General features: G+C 39.6%; 2 protein-coding genes across 4 annotated transcripts in view; one reads left to right on the forward strand and one right to left on the reverse strand.

Moving 5' to 3' along the window:
* AMELX (amelogenin X-linked) overlaps window positions 1-5,100 on the forward strand; it is a 677,225-nt gene extending 672,125 nt beyond the window's left edge. For both annotated transcript variants that reach the window (XM_066578000.1, XM_066578005.1), the window contains 3 exons: window positions 86-124; window positions 404-802; window positions 4,965-5,100. In XM_066578000.1, the coding sequence (XP_066434097.1) occupies window positions 86-124; window positions 404-802; window positions 4,965-4,970 (444 nt within the window). In that variant the 3' untranslated portion in view covers window positions 4,971-5,100. The remainder of the gene's footprint in view (window positions 1-85; window positions 125-403; window positions 803-4,964) is intronic.
* Window positions 1-17,888, reverse strand: part of ARHGAP6 (Rho GTPase activating protein 6) — a 522,685-nt gene that overhangs the window by 150,952 nt on the left and 353,845 nt on the right. The gene's annotated exons all lie outside the window — the stretch shown is intronic.

Here is a 17,888-nt window from a genome sequence, read left to right on the forward strand (position 1 = left end):
ATACAAGTATAGTACACTTGCAATGTAAGGTGGGAGATACACTTTTCTAAAGCATAAATACCAACATCTGAATATTTCCTTGCAGATACTGACACCTTTAAAATGGTACCAATCCATGATGAAGGTAAGACGTGTTTCGTTATCGGTATGAATGTGCACTTAGTTCTAAATGGATAGAAATATGTTAAAGTGGCAGCTTATAAACTGCAAGTCTTTGAGCAGAATGTGAAAATCTACATATTACACATAAGGAGGTATGTTACTTCTCTACAAATGTGAAAATAAGATGCCATTTTGGTAAACATCGTAGACATACCATATGTATTGTTGATAAGCCAAGCAGGATTTTCTATTTGTGAAGTATATAATAAATTGTATAAAGAAAAGAAAATCTGTTTTGTAGTATCCTTCTTATGGCTATGAACCGATGTCTGGATGGCTGAAGAATCCAATGGCTCCCATGTCTCCACTGATGCCACAACAGCTACCGCATCCACATGCAATTCCGAAATTACCATCACACCACCCTATGCTAATACCTCAACAACCAATGGTACCTGTTCCTGGCCATCATTCACTGTTTCCACTTCTACCCTCACAGACCCATCCATTAAATCCAACTTATTTAACAAATACTGAAATTCAACAGCCAATACATACACAAGCTATGGAACCACCAAAGCCTGACCTTTCACTCCAACCTGGTCAGCCGATTTTCCCAAACCCACCACAGCCTCCTCTAGTTGAAGAAAGACCACAAGATCCATGGCTACCAGCAAGCAAAACCAAGTTAGAGGAGCTGGTAAGAACTAGTTAGCAGGAAGCAGCATCCATTGTTTAAAGATAGGTTTAGATTACCAAACAGTGCAACCATATTGTAAGGATCACTGTGTAAATATTCAGGGCTTTTAAAATAGATTATTTGTTTGATACATTAATCTTGGAAGTGAAAGTCACATAATGTGACCGGGCTAATATGGTTGTGGAGTTCTTCAAGCTTATTAAAGGAAGAAATTGAACTGTGTAAGCCTTTGAACCATTCCATTTTCAAACAACCTAACAAACTAGATATGAGAAATGTCACATGAAGCCACCGGTAATAATTACTAGGTATTGTGACATCAATCTGTCTTATAAGGAAAACAGAACATTTACACTATCATAAAAAAGCATCGTAGGCAATATGGAAGAAATTAGAACTACAGATCTAATAAATTCATTTTCCCAAGAGCAGATGAGTATAAAGTAATTGAGAAGTACAGATTTCAGCAGCATATGTTAATATTTTACATCCTAAGATAGTATAGTAATTAAACAAGTCCGGAAAATTGTTTTTGTAAATGTAAAGAATGTGCCTCCATGTTAAAACCACATTTGTAACACACTAGAGGTTAAGCACATTAGCAAGGTCACACTAAACAATTTAACTTGTAGATTAAGAACATAAATTGTGGGGTTTTGTTTACCATTTTTGGCCTGAATTTATGGTAAAGATTTGAATTGTAGTAGATTATATCTACCGTGTTTCCCCGAAAATAAGACAGTGTCTTATATTAATTTTTGTTCAAAAAGGTTTAACTTTTTTACATGTATAGCTGCCTGGACACTATTTAAATTGACTTTTTTAGTTAACTGTTAGCAGGGCTTAATTTTGGAGTGGGGCTTATATTTCAAGCATCCTCAAAAAGCCTGAAAAATCATTTTGCATCCTCAAAAATTCTGGGAAATCATGCTATGCCTTATTTTCAGGGCATGTCTTATTTTCAGAGAAACAGGTTAGTAGTAATGTTTGGTATTACTATTAATGCTTAAATAGAATATAGTGATGTAAGTATAGCATGCACATAAAAATATACCTAAAACTCATATTAGAGACAGAAAAAATAGATACCATAAAGTTAAGCCCCTACTAGATCTTAAATTTTACAATCTCCAACAGTCAATCCTCAGTTTGTCTTCAAACACACTCTAGTACAAGTCAAAGTAAATGTCATATAACTGGCATGACCTCTTCTGGAGTGCATCTGCTTGGTATTATTATGCAACCTGAAGCACGCCATTGAAGAATGACAAAATGATATTTCTCTAATTTAGGGTGACTACCCACTAGTGTTTTTTTTCACTGCGAAATTCGCAGCGTTTTTTTTTCTGCAGAGGTCTATGGGACTTGTAATGTTAAAATCGCGATCGTGCAAAAGCTTTACATGTCCCATAGCCCAAAGACCCCTGCAGAAAAAAAAACCGCTGCGAATTTCGCAGTAAAAAAAACGCTAGTGGGTAGTCACCCTAAGAGAAAAACAAATCTTTTAATTATAATACCTTTTAATGGCTAACAAACAGAAATTGTGTTAACAAAGCAAGCTTTTGAAACTACTTAGGTTTATTCATCGGGCATGGTATAACAAAATATCCGATAAAACAAGTATATATACACACGTGAGCTGAGACATGAACATAGCTGTTCTGCGGAATGATGTTTTTCAAGCAGAACTGAAAACCGTCGTTCGGCAGAAAACTGAAAGATGGGCACATTTAGACACAACGATTATCACTCAAAAGACGGCTTTTGAGCACATTTTGAGCGATAATGGTTGTGTCTCAATGGGCCTTTAATTAGTTCACAGATAAGCTCTAAATAAATGTAGGTTCACAGACCTGTTTGCCCCTATTATCCCTGAACCAGATTTCTCAAACACATGGAGCAGAATGTAACGCACACAGATGAAACTAAAAAAAATTAGGATATTTAGGTTGTTTTATTAAAAGTAACTTCAAATCCCAAAAATGTTTGATACTTTGAACTCAGGACTGAATCTCTCTGAAGGATTTATGGCTAGAGATGAGCGAGCGTACTCGCTAAGGGCAAATACTCGAGCGAGTATTGCCTTTTGCGAGTACCTGCCCGCTCGTCCCAAAAGATTCGGGTGCCAGTGGGGGTTAGGGAGCGGCGGGGGAGAGCGGGGAAGAAAGGGTGGGAGATCTCTCTCCCCCCCCCCCTGCTCCTCCCTGCTCACTCCCACAACTCACCGCTCACCCCCGCCGGCACCCGAATCTTTTGAGATGAGCGAGCAGGTACTCGCAAAAGGCAATACTCGCTTGAGTATTTGCCGTTAGCGAGTACGCCCGCTCATCTCTATTTATGGCAGGTTACAACATCTGAGAAATCTGGCCCAGGGATAAAGCGAGGTCAACCAATCTATGAACTTAAATCAATTTAGAGACTATTTAGAGTCCTTTAACACCAGATGACTTGTCATCCAAATGATTAAGGCTCCTGTACCTTCACATGGGAGCGGTAATCACTCAAAAAATGCAGGTGCCGCATGTCGAAAATTGCTTCCAACCACCAGCCTCCATTCAAAGTATCAGGCAGTCGTTCATAGAAGATGGACTGCCTATTTACATGAGCTGATTGTCGTTTGACTTTTATGACTGCGTAAATTGAACAATGAAAGATAAGTGAACTAATTATCGTTGGGCGTTCAGTTGCTGCCAGTGTTTATACTATCTTTCTGAACCATACGTATTCCATGAAAATGGGCCTTTACTCTCCAAGCTCATTCTCTTCTGTTATTTCTGTTCCTTTGCATATATATCTTCATATACATAAAAATGAATTTCTGTTCTTTATGCATGGCCAAACAACTGGAGCATTCTGCAGACTTCAGCTGTCTAGGGCCTACAATCTTCCACCACCTGATTCACCTATATGGCTAATTTAGTGCTATAAAAAGTTTGGCTTCATATCTGTAGCAAAAAAAAATAATTAACCGCATACACGAACAACAAACATTTACATGAAATAGATTTGTGCAAAGCGCGGTAATTCTGCTAGTGTATGTTTCTTCTGATATTTTGATATACTATGGCTGATGAATATAGATGAGCGAGTATACTCGCTAAAGGCAATTGCTCGAGCGAGCATTGCCTTTAGCGAGTATTTCCCCCGATCGAGACGGAAGGTTCGGGTGTCGGCAGCGGGCAGGGAGCTGCGGGGGAGAGCGGGGCGGAACGGAGGGGAGATCTCTCTCTCCCTCTCTCCCCCCGCTCCCTCCTGCTGACTGCCACTACTCACCGCTCCCTCGCACCGTCACCCGAACATTCTGTCTAGAGCGGGGGAGATACTCGCTAAAGGCAATGCTCGCTCGAGCAATTGCCTTTAGCGAGTATACTCGCTCATCTCTACTGATGAACAATTCTAAGTAGTCTTGAAAGCTTGCGCTGTTAACATAATTTCTTTTTGTTAGCCATTACAAGGTATTAAATCCACAAGATTATTTTGTTTCTGTTACCGAGAGCAATAACATTTTATTCGACTGACTAACATGGTGCCAGTAGACCTTTTTTTTTTTATCAAGAATGACATCACGCTTCTAGGCTAATGTAGCAAAACTACATTATACATATAAATACATTTATTTCTCTAGAGCTTCAAAAGCTGGACTTTGATAGGCTGCTGTGGGCAACAAGGGAATGTAAATTTTTTGCAATAGTTTAATACATGAAGCCCACTGTGTGGGTGGCAACTTTATGTAGCCCAGACTTGAAAAATAATGGAGAAATATGGAGTATACTCAGAGTTATAGGTATACTTGATGTTCCTGACCCCCAAACCAAAATTTGTAACAGAGCTCCTTAATTACTATATGCCATTAATAATACTGATATCTTCACACATGACAGAAGGCCCACTGACCCTACCTGGTGCGACTGCTACTTCTGCACCCTCTATAGCTACACCCGAATATACGCGTTCACAAGAATATAAGCCTCATTCAGAAGGGAATATAACATCCCATTTCATGAAGGCCTGAGGATGTATAGATTTGATTTACTATTAGAAGGTTGTTTTTCGATTTTTAATAGGTAAACCAGATCCCTATTTATTTTTCACAAGACAGTCTATTTCTAAAGGTCTACAGCTGTATGAATGTGTAACTAATTCTTTTCTCATTTATTTTTAGGATTAACTTTCATTGGAATTTAAGGGGAAAAAATCTGCAAGAAAGCCCTTTGTATGACATCTTTGTCAACAGAAATTCCCTTTTAGATTGTTAATGTAACTGCAATGAAATATGAAAAAAGTAAAAATAAAACAAATGTACAAGTATGTAAACTAGTACCATGTGTGTAACTCATTCTTCATCAGGATTTAAAGAGAAAAATATGGTAAACCAAGTATATTTGACATTGGATCTTGCAACATTTTTCAACACATATTTTCAAATGTTGTAATGAATATGCTTCTTGTCACACCGCTGCCTGTACATGTGATCATACCCTAATCCTCATGCACAATATATGTGTTTCAAGGATCATGTGATCAGCAGTGATTCACAAAAACAGCAAAAATCATACCAGTCTCACTAGGTAAATAGCAGAAACAAGTCAATGCTCATTATTTTACATGCTTGTTCACTATAATTGGCTAAGGGTGCACATTTTGCATATTAATGTCCATGGACTCAGTATAGGTATAAAAAAAGGAATAAAAGTTGGCTGATCTATTTAATCCCTCATGGGAAATAATTCTCATGGGTATCGGAATTCTGTATAGATTTTATTTCTACAGCTAGATTTAGCCATTCTTTATGTTGGCATCAGATGCCTAATTCCAGTGGGCTTGACATCCTAAAATAAGGCTGTGCTTGAGCAGCTCTATTCCTACAAACAAAACAATGGAAACCAATGGGATTACTATACTACAAGTCAATGGGGTCTATGGGGTGTTGTTTGGATCGTCATATTATGGATCTGGCACTGTGTCGTGGCTTCCATTATGAATGCACATGCAGACAGAGCCAAACGGTAATCCTTAATTTTGTGTAATGAAAACAAATTAGATTACATATTTTTAATGAAAAAATCTTGAAGCTGGAGAATTGCAAATACAATTTTGTTTCTTATATTAATCCTTGTATTAGATTATCACATTTGCTGGAATGGTAGATGAATATTAACTATGATTAGTCACAGAAAAGTATATAAAACTCACTTGTAAGGGTCAAGAACATCCAGACTGCATTCACATGGGGGAGTGTGATTTAAGTAAGTGAAAATACATATTACATGCAAATTTCATGCTATTTTCATGCAATTTTCAGATACTTTTTTCAGGAGTATGAAAAATGTGCATTTTTAGTGTGCTTTTTTAGATCACACATTGTTCAGTGCTTTGTACTTCCTGGTTCTTTTTTTCATGTTGTCCCCATAGTAACCTGTCTTAAAAAGGCATCACACTTGCACAAACATCACATGCAAATCACATGGCATGTGATTGTGATACATTTTTACAAAAATATAATGGACAATTTTTGAAGAATTGCACAAAAATAGCACAAAAAGTGATTTGTTTTTTTTAACTCTGACTATCGATCCGAGAGAAAATTGCTTGTGTGAATTGGCCCTTTGAAATGAACAGGTTCTCTTACAGTGTGAGTCCTGTCTATCTCAAAATTGGATAAAACTCTCACGGGAAAATCGCCCACCTCAATACACCCTCAGAAAGAACACCCGAAACAAAATATTAACATTAAATTTATTGTCACTTTATTTTATTTTCTATCAGAAGAATTCAGTCTCCCTGGTCAGACCTCTGCATCTTGTAAGATATTAGACTTTCTAGACCATCTGAAACCATATTAACTCCTTTTCAACATCTGCCATTTACGTACAGCAGATGCCAGGTATCAGAGCTCGGGACAGGAATCCATTCAATTCACAACGGTTGTCACTTGTCTTTGTTGCTGCCAGGATCAGAGATTTCTCTGATCCCAGCCACTTAAATATTTGGATGCCGCATAATACGCAGGTAGGTGTGATGGCCCAATAGAAATCAATGGGCTTTTAGCACTGCCTAATATATGCACTAACAATTTACCCGTGTAAGTGAGGCCTTAAATGGTACCATTGAAAAATACTACTCATTCCGAAAAAAAAAACCAAGCTCTCAAACAGCTGTTTCCAGAAAAAAAAAGTTATGATCATTGTAAAGTGGTGATGGAAAAAATGGAAATGAAAAAAGGAATACAGCTAGAAGGGGTTAAAGTAAATTCCCTGCACATGTCATAAAGTTCTGATAAAGTAGTGACACTATACGGCTGTTGATACTCAGAATGGCGAGATATAAAGTCTTTTTTCAGAGGTATATTGGGAACAGCTGTGCATGGATTCCATGTTGCTGGAAGGGGATTATTCAATGCTTCACATCTGGCTGTGGAATGTAACCACCGTAAAGTGCTGCTTGTTTACTGACATGGAACGATCTGGTCACTGGCTGACTACTGCTCGGAACCATGTCAATCTCAACTACTTTTACAGACTTCCCATATGAAATGCCATTAACAGCGTAAACTTAAGGCTCTTCTAGGATATGTTCACACAGCAGAATTTTGCTGCAGATTTGACAAGGAATCCCGACTAATTCCATTGCCAAGACACATGCCATAATTGTCTTTGGGAATCCGCGCTGTAGTCTGAACGCTGTAGATTTTTTCCATATGCAGAAAACAAGAACTGCCATGTCAATTCTTGAGTGATTGCATCTTTAATATGGCACCATAAACCATTGCTGCCCCCCCTCCCTGGGTAAGTGGTAGATGTTCTAACGACAAGGATAAATAAAATGGTATGGGGGATGAATGACTGTACGTATGATTGTTTGTGCCCCATACTTTCTGAATCAAACCGTGTAACTGCAAGGTAAATAAGAGTCGATTTTAGTGATTGTCGCTCTTCATCTGGAAAAATCGCCACATGCTGAACTGCAGATTTCTAAAGCGGCTATTCAACTGTATGGCCACGGAACTGCACTTAAATTAGCTCTTATCAATGGGCAAATCCATATGCAGAGTCCACGTTGACAAATTACATAAAACATATATTACACATAAACTGGGAAGCCGAAACCCGCAGATCTCATAAAGGTAACAACTTTCTGTTGAAGATAATTAACATACCGAACTTGTAGAAGAGAAAACAAGAGAGATGGCCATTTTGGACTTACAGTGGTGCCTAGACATACAAGTTTAATCTGTTCCAAGACGGAGCTCGTAAGCCAAAAAACTTGTACGTCAAAGCACTTTTCCCCATTGAAATGCATTGAAGCGCATTTCAATGGGGAAACTAACTGCAAATAAAAAAAAATCAATACTTACCTACTGCTGGCATTCCCCGATGATCTGCGGCGCTGTTGCAGGCTGTTGCTCCCTCCTCCACGCCGACAAAGCATTGCTTTCTGGATGTGCAGCTTGAATGCCCAGCCTCCAGCAAGCTAATGCTCCTCTGATTGGCTGATGTGGCGCTGAGTTAACCAATGAAAGACGGTGCTAGGTTAACCAATCACAGCCATTCAATGATGTCATTGAACGACTGTGATTGGTTAACCCAGCGTCGGCTTTCATTGGCTGATGCAGCGCTAAATTAACCAATCAGAGCTTAGCTTGCTGGAGGCGGGGCATTTAAGCGAGGACAAAACGCCGGTGACAGGTGAGTATAGATCTCTCCCTGAGCCTCAGCTTGTGAGGTTTTTGACTTGCAAGCAGGCTTATACCCCGAGTTTTTGGTCGTAAAGCAGAGCAAAAATTTGGGAGAGAGCCTGCTCGGAAGTCAAAAAACTTGCAAGCTAAGGCACTCGCATCCAGAGGTACCACCGTAATATTAACCAATAGACCTCACAGAATAACAGGTGGGGGGCACCTACGAAATAGTGACCATAATATAATACAGTTCATCTTGTCTTGAAGAGAGAGTTTTATAGGGGAGCTACGAAAATGCTAAACTTTAGAAAGGCCGAGTTCAAACAGCTTATTGATGCTCTTAACCTTATTGACTGGGATAATGTCCTCAATAAAAGTACAAACAATAAATAGAAAACATTTAAAAACATCCTAATTGCTTTCGGTGAGAAGTTCATACCTTACAGGATTGTGAGGGAACCGATTGAAATCAATGGGATCTATTGTCAGTGGTTTGCACAAGCGAGAACGCGCAAAATCACCTGTTTGAAGTAGCCCAGATGCAGGTTTTTCTCCATCAGATGCTGAAAGTGTGGCATATACTAAAAACATGGCTGGCTTCTACCAAAAAAGTGTGCCACAATTGCTCCCATAGCAGGTGTGGTACAGTGTCTGGCAAAAAGACATGTTTTTCTAATTCTGGACAACCTTTTAAGGAATCGGGATAGGCCTCCCTGGGCCCCACAGCAACTATGATAACATCCTTAAAGAGGTTAAACTATTATCAATATCTCTATCTCATATCTATATATCTATCTTATGAAGTGCTATACAATGACAAAGCGTGCTCAACTAGGAGGAGAATATATCTGAGAGCTCTGAATTGTGCAATTCACAGACATGTTGCATCATGATATAAAAATGGGCAGTAGCATCAGAATAGTAATTATAGGTAATAAAAAATTATCTTCTTATTTCAACTGTATAAACCTCTACTGCAAGTACAGCAAAGGTCAGAGAAAATAAGTCAGCCCGGGGCATGGGAATTACTGACAATTAGTTGCAATACAAATCATCATAGGACTTACAATCATATTGCTGAAACTGAATGGTGAACATTTGAAACCACTGATATAAACAATACACAATAGTCACTGGCGTAACTATAGAGGATGTAGGGGATGCTGTTGCACCCGGGCCCAGGAGCCTTAGGGGGCCCATAAGGCCTCTCTTCTCCATATAGGAAGCCCAGTACTATGAATAAAGCATTATAGTTGGGGGCGCTGTTACAGGTTTTGCATTGGGGTCCAGGAGCTTCAAGTTACGCCTCTGATGCTAGTTGTCAGTTTTGCTACTGCTGTGGCTGAAAATACAATGAAATCTACCTTAATGTGGTGCAACTGATGTACCCAAAGCATCTTGGATTTCTAGTGTGTTCTTTGCAATATAAATGGAGGAAAAACATTTGTGTTACTTTGTGGTCCTGGGACCTGTGGTTCTGTGGGTTTCCGGGAGCACACTGCTGCAGGTGTGGTTGATTTAGCTAGATGGTGTAGAGTTCTCCAGCCAGCCAATCAACACTGGTTTGCTGCATATAAATGCCAGCCCCTCTTATTAGAGGACGCTGGTCATTTATCCATTATCCCTTTCCCGCTCTGAACCTTGGTGTTTGGTGTTATAATGCTGCAAGCTTCAGATGTTTCCCCCACCTTCCCCGAAGAGGGACAGGACACCTGATCTCTCTGTCTGCATTTTCTATGGGCCCTTTCTCCCTTCCCTTTATGAGGTGTAGCCTCCAGACATTTGATGTCATAGTGTTGTCAGGTGTGTGATATCTGATACTGTTCCGTTTATGTCAGTTTGGTGTCTGACACTCTTTATCCTTGGTGTGAGGACATTGAACTAGCTCCTATTGGTCGATGAATGCATGAAGTTCTGAGTGGGGTTTCCTTCTGTCTGTTAGGTACATACTTTTGGTGTTAATAACAACGTATTTAGTGTATGTCTGAAGGTGTGGACTACACTTGGTCTGAATAAGGTCCTCTCTCGGTTGTATGTCTGTAGGTGTGGACTACACTTGGTCTGAATAAGGTCTTGTTTTGATGTATGTTTGTAGGTGCGGACTGCCTATTACCATCAAGGCGAGTCTGGCCCCTAGGTTACAGCATGGGGACATCCCAATTGGAGCAATCACTCCACTTGTAGGCATGGTTCTCTTTTTGTGGTTTTAGTTGTCTTGTTAGTGTAGAGACTCTCAAGACAACGAGGACCCTTGAAGTGGGCTTGTGAGCTTATGTATTCTGGCCAAAATACAAACCAATACCTTGCATGTACTTATTAGCAATTCCATATGCCTATGTGTATTTGTATATTGGTTAGTCTTTTGCCACCTGGTGTTGATGTTGGGTTTGTCTGTGTGGTTGCTGATATGTATGTTCGGTTTGTGTATGGTTCGATGTCCATGGATGTCCCTACTTCCCTTTCTTCTCTCAGCCCAATATTTGGGTTGCGTCCGTGTGGGTCCTTGTTCCCATAGCCTGCACTGACATAAAAATATTGTTGATATACTTGCAATACTATATATCACAGTTCTGATCATTCAAGAACCCTTACCCTACTTCCATTTAATACTGGGTATAAATATTGCAATGACATTGTAAATTTTAACATTTTGCATTGCTAAAAAATGTCCTGATGGACAACTTCAATACTAAACACAGATATTTGATAAATACATGAAATTCACCAATTCATCCTTTTAATAATTCCAAACCCAGGTTGATCCAGAGGAAGGTAAATGGCATACTGCCAATCTGATATCAAGTCGAGAAATTAATTCCTGGCCCTTGCTGGCAATCTAACATATCCTTGGATCATTACTCTACATTACTACCAGTAGCTCTATATGTTGTGCTTTACAGTATCTACGAACTCTCAATACTTTGCCCAAGATCTGTTGAGTAGATAAATCTTGCTACACACTCAAATAATCACCTAGTTGTGTGACATTTTTTTAAAAAAAGGATTCTTCCAAAAACATGTCAAGAGGCTTTGGATGTTACAGCTATAAAAGAGGGCTCACTTTTTCAGACAATCGATAACTGCATTCTCCTCTCTCACCCCACTCTGTGTTGTCTGCAAGGCCCTGTTTACATATGGATCATAATTTCCATCAGGAACAGAAACCACATTACAGTGCCGGATTCACTATTCAAATGACATCGACCGTGACCAATGGGTCCCTGTGATGTATAATAAGGTCCACGAGGCTCCACCTTGGCTGTGGTGTGCAGCATTTTGTTGGAAGGACTATAGTTGCATGCTGTTCCCATCCAATATTATGGAATCTGTGACACAGATGTGAACAAATCCTCAAGTAGAGTAAAAGGTTATCAGGGACATGAAGTTCTGGGTCAGGCCTTAGAGTTTGCGCTATGCCCCATTAAAAACATTCATTTAAATATATTCCACGTATAAAACAAAACAACTTGACTCATTTTCTAAGGTAGCAGATATGGGCAGAAGCTTAATACAGAGAGAGAGAATATTTTGAGAAATACACAGTCAGAGATTGGGGGTTCACATTCTTATACATCTGAATTGCCACAAACAAATGTCTCATTTTAACATCTTAAAGGGGTTTTCTGGGACTAAACTATTGATGGCAGCTCATTACTAGTTGATTGTCAGATTCCACCTCTCCGGATCCCCGCCGATCAGCTGATTGGAGTGACGGTTTCACTTCAGTGATCAACATGTCTGCTTCAGTTGATACTAGCCACAGCATTGTACATTGTTTGGTGGCTGTACCTGGTATATCAACTTAGCAGCAAAGTATGTATGAAATATGGCTGAGCTGTTTTCAGGCTATGTGAACGTAGCATTACATGCCAGAGAAGAGTCTGCAGTGCTCAACTGAGCACCGTGGACTCTTTAAATCAGCTGATTGCTAGGGATCCCAAGCAGTGGACTCCCGCCAATCAACTACTGATGACATATCCTAATATATCCTGTGGATGACCTATGCTAAGGATAGGTTATCAATAATTTAGTCCTGGAAAACCCCTTTAATGTTCATCACTTAAAGAAAACTAGTTACATAACTGAATAAGATATGAAAAGCCAGATTGATCCTGCCTAGGTCATGGGGGATGAATAAATCCATCAGCTAATATGAAATAGAACATTAGTTAAAGCATGCAAGTGGGACATCCTGTACTTTGAATGTTTTTCTCAATGACAGAACATGGCATGCTGTAACACAAGCACTGATGTGTCTCTGGCAACATTCATTGTTTTAATTCCATTGACAATATGGAGGAATGGGCGATAGCTAGTAAAATGTTTTAGTAATGTCCTGATACAGTTACATTTTAAAGTGAAATTAGATGTTTGTGATTTGAAAATAGTACCTGAAGGAGTATCTGAATAGTATCTGAAAGAGCTACACACGTGTGCTATACCATTTTCTAATACCATTACGACAATTGCATTAAAACAGTAAACAAAAACCTAAATATATTTATATTTTGTTACCATCTGGGAATAATGTTGCACCTATAGCAAAGAAAGTGAATGGGAACTATTCCAATAATAATTAGTGTTGAGCAATTATTGAAATAATCAGGTCCGGAGTGACCAATCCGATTTTAAAAAATAACTGCGATTTAGGACTCCTGATTCCGACTTCCATTAAGATCAATAAGAGTAAAAATCAAGTTCCCTAATTTGGCCTCCTCGAACAACAGTGGAGGTGGTGGTGGCAGCAGCCCACTGGTTAGCACTGCGGCCTTGTATCAGTGGTGTCCCAGGCTCAAATCCCCATCAAGGCCAAATTTAAACCTAGAACTCCAACACTGCTAGGCAGTATTGCCAAGTCAACACACCATACCCCTCTGCTCAAAGCAGAGACCCAAAATTTTGGTGATTTTTGCTAAAAATTGGATTAGGAGGATACAATTTAATTTATGAAAAACCGTCCCGATTTTATCACCTGGCTGATCATGATGAGTAACACTAATAATCATCAGAACGTGTATCCTACAATAAATAGGAAAGAATGGTGAGTGACTCTCTGTCCTAGGATGTGTGTTAAGGTGAAATCAACCTTTGAGTTTTGTTATGGAGTCCCTTAGATACATGGCCCTGATTGAATGTATTTTAGCCAAACCTATAAATTATTTGGGTGTGACTCCACCAAGCATCCGATTTATACTCCGTTGCTTTGTTCATTCTGGACTTTTCAGACCCAACAGGTGACAACTGAACGCGTGTTTCCCTTTATTTAAAACTGTAGTGGAGATGAATCACTTTTGTCTTCACAGTCTGACTGTGAAAATAGTTTGTACAGCTTGCATAACCATGAGTTAAGGAATTCCCTGTGAAGTGGATCTGCAGATAGAGGCACTTTACTGCCTTCTCTTCTATATTTGTACTGGGAATAGCTTGTGTTCTGTTGGAGTACATTTTCATGGTGCCTTTAAGTAAACAGTCAAGCTCTACATTCCACAATCTTAATTCTTCCTAATGCATTCACAGTCGTGATAAGAATACTGTATAAATGATTAACATATTCCACAATTCTCAAGCATGCAAATCATTTGTATTACCCAGATATATTTATCTTCACTGGAGAACTTCTCATTCTGTGTCTGTACAAGTGCCTGAACGGACTGTACTCATTGCACAATTCAAAACCCATATATGGAAAAATGAAATATTTTAAGGTTTCAACTGTGATTTTGGCTTTATTCTAGGATTGTGTTAGTTTATATTGTTAGTATAGACTATCTGATGGTAAGTCTGTAGTTGATGTTAATGGGGTCGATTTAAAATGTTACCTCTGTTTCCACCAAGCAAAAACAATCTTCCTGCCACAAGCTTTTTTTTTATTTTGCAAAATGATATCAAGAATATGTGCAGGGATGTAGAAGCCGCTGTAGAAATTAGAAATTTGGGCAACAATATACATTAGCTATAGACCATCAGAACCTTCTGATTTTGGAGGGACCAGCTGATCATCTGGTGGCCTCCCAGCTTTCATCCAATCACAGATGTTGGGGGAGATAAATATCGGTCAGTTGGAATTCAACTGGGGGATCCTTCTGTTCTCTGGAGGTAAGCCGAAGAGTTTTCTTCCCTGACTACACAGGCATGCTCAGCCAAGCTGTGCCTGCATGTGTTTAAGGGGAGTAGGGTACAATAGCTGTCAGACGAATGAACACGTGTATGGGCAGCCTTAGACCATGCCAGAAGCCAATTCACATTTTAAGTGGAGTGAAGTTTCACCACCCATGAATCACATGCTGTTGGTCCTTTAATTACACTGGATTTATCACTATTTTTATTAGCACTCAGAGCTCTATTATGCTTATACAGAGTTCTGCTGGCCGTTCCCTTTTACCACAGGTCCTGGACATTCATTCGCTCAGAACAACCTGTCCGGACACCGCTACAGCGGTGAGTAGAGCAGGGCCGACTTCACACTGGAGAGGGTGATATTGCCCTCGCAATCCATGTGAAACCCCTAGATGGGAGGCGTTTTCATGTGAAAACTGCCTCGCATCACTGCAGGGAATCACCCGCACCATGGCTAAAGGGATTTCCCTGCCACTTCTGAAGGGATTTCCCTTCCACTTCTGAAGGGATTTCCCGCTGGGCCAAGGGGATTCCTTCAGTCCTGCTGGAATGGCTGTCACAGCCTCAGAAGGGGATCGCAATGTTTTCCTATTGTTTTCAATTGGGCCAGCTCTGCTACCGTCGGTCCCATTCAAAACAATAAGCGATATCACAGAAAGATAGGACATGCTGCGATTTTTTTTCACGCAGCATTGCAGAAGTGAAAACATCGCAAATGAGAATGAAATCATTGAAAATCAATGGTTTCATAATCAAGCATTTTCACTCACTCTCGCATCGCAAGAAAATCACACGATTTCTTGCCAGCGTAAATGCCTCCTTAGGCCGCATTCTCAGGGACAAGAAAATTGTACAAAATTTGTGCATTGCGAGATGCACAAATCTGAACCACATTCATTTGAATGGGTTCATTCACATTAGTGTTGTTTTCCTGCACGGCTCCATGATGTGATGCAAGGGGTCACTATTACTACACGGGGTGGATTTACAGCAGAATTCACAGTAGCAGCAAAGTGGATGAGATTCTGAAAATCTCATCCACACGCTGTAAAAAAATCTGCACAGAACCCATGCGGACATTGACATGTGATATGGGATTTAATTCCACAGCATGTTAATTTTAAATATAATGTATAGCAATAGCCCATCCAGTGCTCCAGAATTATTTCCTGGTATTTTTTGCCTTTTTTTAAATGGCCTTGTCCTTTTTATAACGATGGAGGTAAAAAGCATATGTTGTGATAAGCCACGCCCCTAACCCCTCCTTTTACCACACCCTTTGTCCAACTTTGGGGCTCCACGAGAAACTATTGCTTCTAAAAGGGCTGAAAAAGTTTTGGAACCACTGCTCCTGCTGATGTCTGTTGGGAGTAAGCATGGACAAATTGCACAGCCGCCAAAGTTCTGTTAGCTATTAAAAACAGGATTATACGATGCTGAAACTGTGTATAAGCAAAATTCCTGACCATTCAATATTATATTTTATCAAATAAGTACAATTAATGTAACCATAGTAGAAAGATAAATGAGTACCTATAGCTCTACCTGCTTCATCTCAGTGTTTATCGCCTAATTTACAAATTTTGTCCAGTTTACAGATATTACATCCATGTGAAGGTTAGTTCTAAAACAATGCTAATGTCACAAATTAAATTCAGGACAAGGACTGAAGCCATTCATTGGGCATAGGATAGTCTCTGAGAGCAACCGCTGGTGACTTGCACATAGTATACAGATGCGAGGTACAGAATTAGTGGTCACTTTAATCTAAGTTTACAGTAAAGTAAATTCAGTACACATGCACAAGTGCATGGCAGGACTGGCAGTCATCAGAAACAAGTCAATGAATAGTCCAGGTTAATTCCAAATATAGTAAATTAATATAGTAAATTAATGATCACAACTAGAGATGAGCGAACGTGCTCGTTAAGGACAATTACTCGATCGAGCATCGCTTTTTTCGAGTAACTGCCTAATCGGGCGAAAAGATTCAGGGGGTGCCGGGGGGGGGGCGCAGGGTGGAGCGGGGGGTAGCAGGAACAGGGGGGAGCTCTTTCTCTCTCTTTCTCCCCCCCACTCACCACCGTAACCCACCGCTCACCCCCGGCGCCCCCTGAATCTTTTCGCCCGATTAGGCAGTTACTCGAAAAAAATGAGGCTCGATCGAGTAATTGCTCTAAACGAGCACGTTCGCTCATCTCTAATCACAACTTTACACTAAACAGGGACCTAGGAGGCTTACTGTTCATTGCTGGGCATTAAATTATTGGTATGTCTGGGCCATTTAAGAAAGCAGACATAGCATGTTCATATACTGATCTGGAGGGGCCCATGTGAAGATAGAGGAGTTCTGTGTAGCCGCAGGGACATCGCTTTTGAAGATCAAGCTAGTGGCTGATGCGTGCTGTCCCCTCACAAAGGAAATTATTTTATACAATGTCTCACAACATTCTCTTTAAATCAAGTCGCTTCAAGCTCAGAAATACGCCAACAAGGGCAGAATTGTGGACATGCTCCATTAAGCCTTTTATGGAACATATCTTATATGCTTAGTAAGTGACCTTCGCAATGCGACACTGATTCCTGTGCTATGATTTAGGATTCATGAATATCATATTTTAATGAAACACCTGCAATTGTTTTCAGTTCTTCATTTTGTACTGTAGATAGGAAATTAGGATGAGTCATTGTTGCTGGTGGCTTCGGGATCTAGTTTGGTTTGAAAACATTGTGCTAGTGATGAGATATCAAAGAGTTATTGAGACATACAATGCACATGTAAAAACATGTGCTAATGGACCTGCATTTATATTAGAAGAATAAAACAATTAAGAGCAATCACTTTTCAAGAATGCTACATTGTATATCCAATGCCTTATAAAAGAATAGAAGACAACAAACTCTTAGGACAGAATACCAAGGATATAAGAGTGCAATGTAACCTAATTATCAGATTATGTAACTTATCACTCCAAAGTCCCAGAGATCAGCGTTTGTACTGATCTTAATAAAATATGGCTGGAATTTCATTTTTCTGAAACTTTTTTTAAAATTTTTGGTAATGGGAAATACAACATACAAACATGTACAAGGTTAGCACTGAACATAGTGATTCTGCTCTAACAACCTAACGAAATACAGCAAATAAATACTTCTGATTACTAATAAGTCTAAGCAGTTTATTTGGCATCAAGGAAACATTTGTCTATAGTTTATATTGAGTTCATGGAGGAAAATCAGCTTCTACCTGTTTCAGAATCAAATGGACTTCCTTCTGTTTGAAGAAACTTGTCA

Source organism: Eleutherodactylus coqui, chromosome 1 (assembly GCF_035609145.1).
Source record: "Eleutherodactylus coqui strain aEleCoq1 chromosome 1, aEleCoq1.hap1, whole genome shotgun sequence".
NCBI classification, from domain to species: domain Eukaryota; kingdom Metazoa; phylum Chordata; class Amphibia; order Anura; family Eleutherodactylidae; genus Eleutherodactylus; species Eleutherodactylus coqui.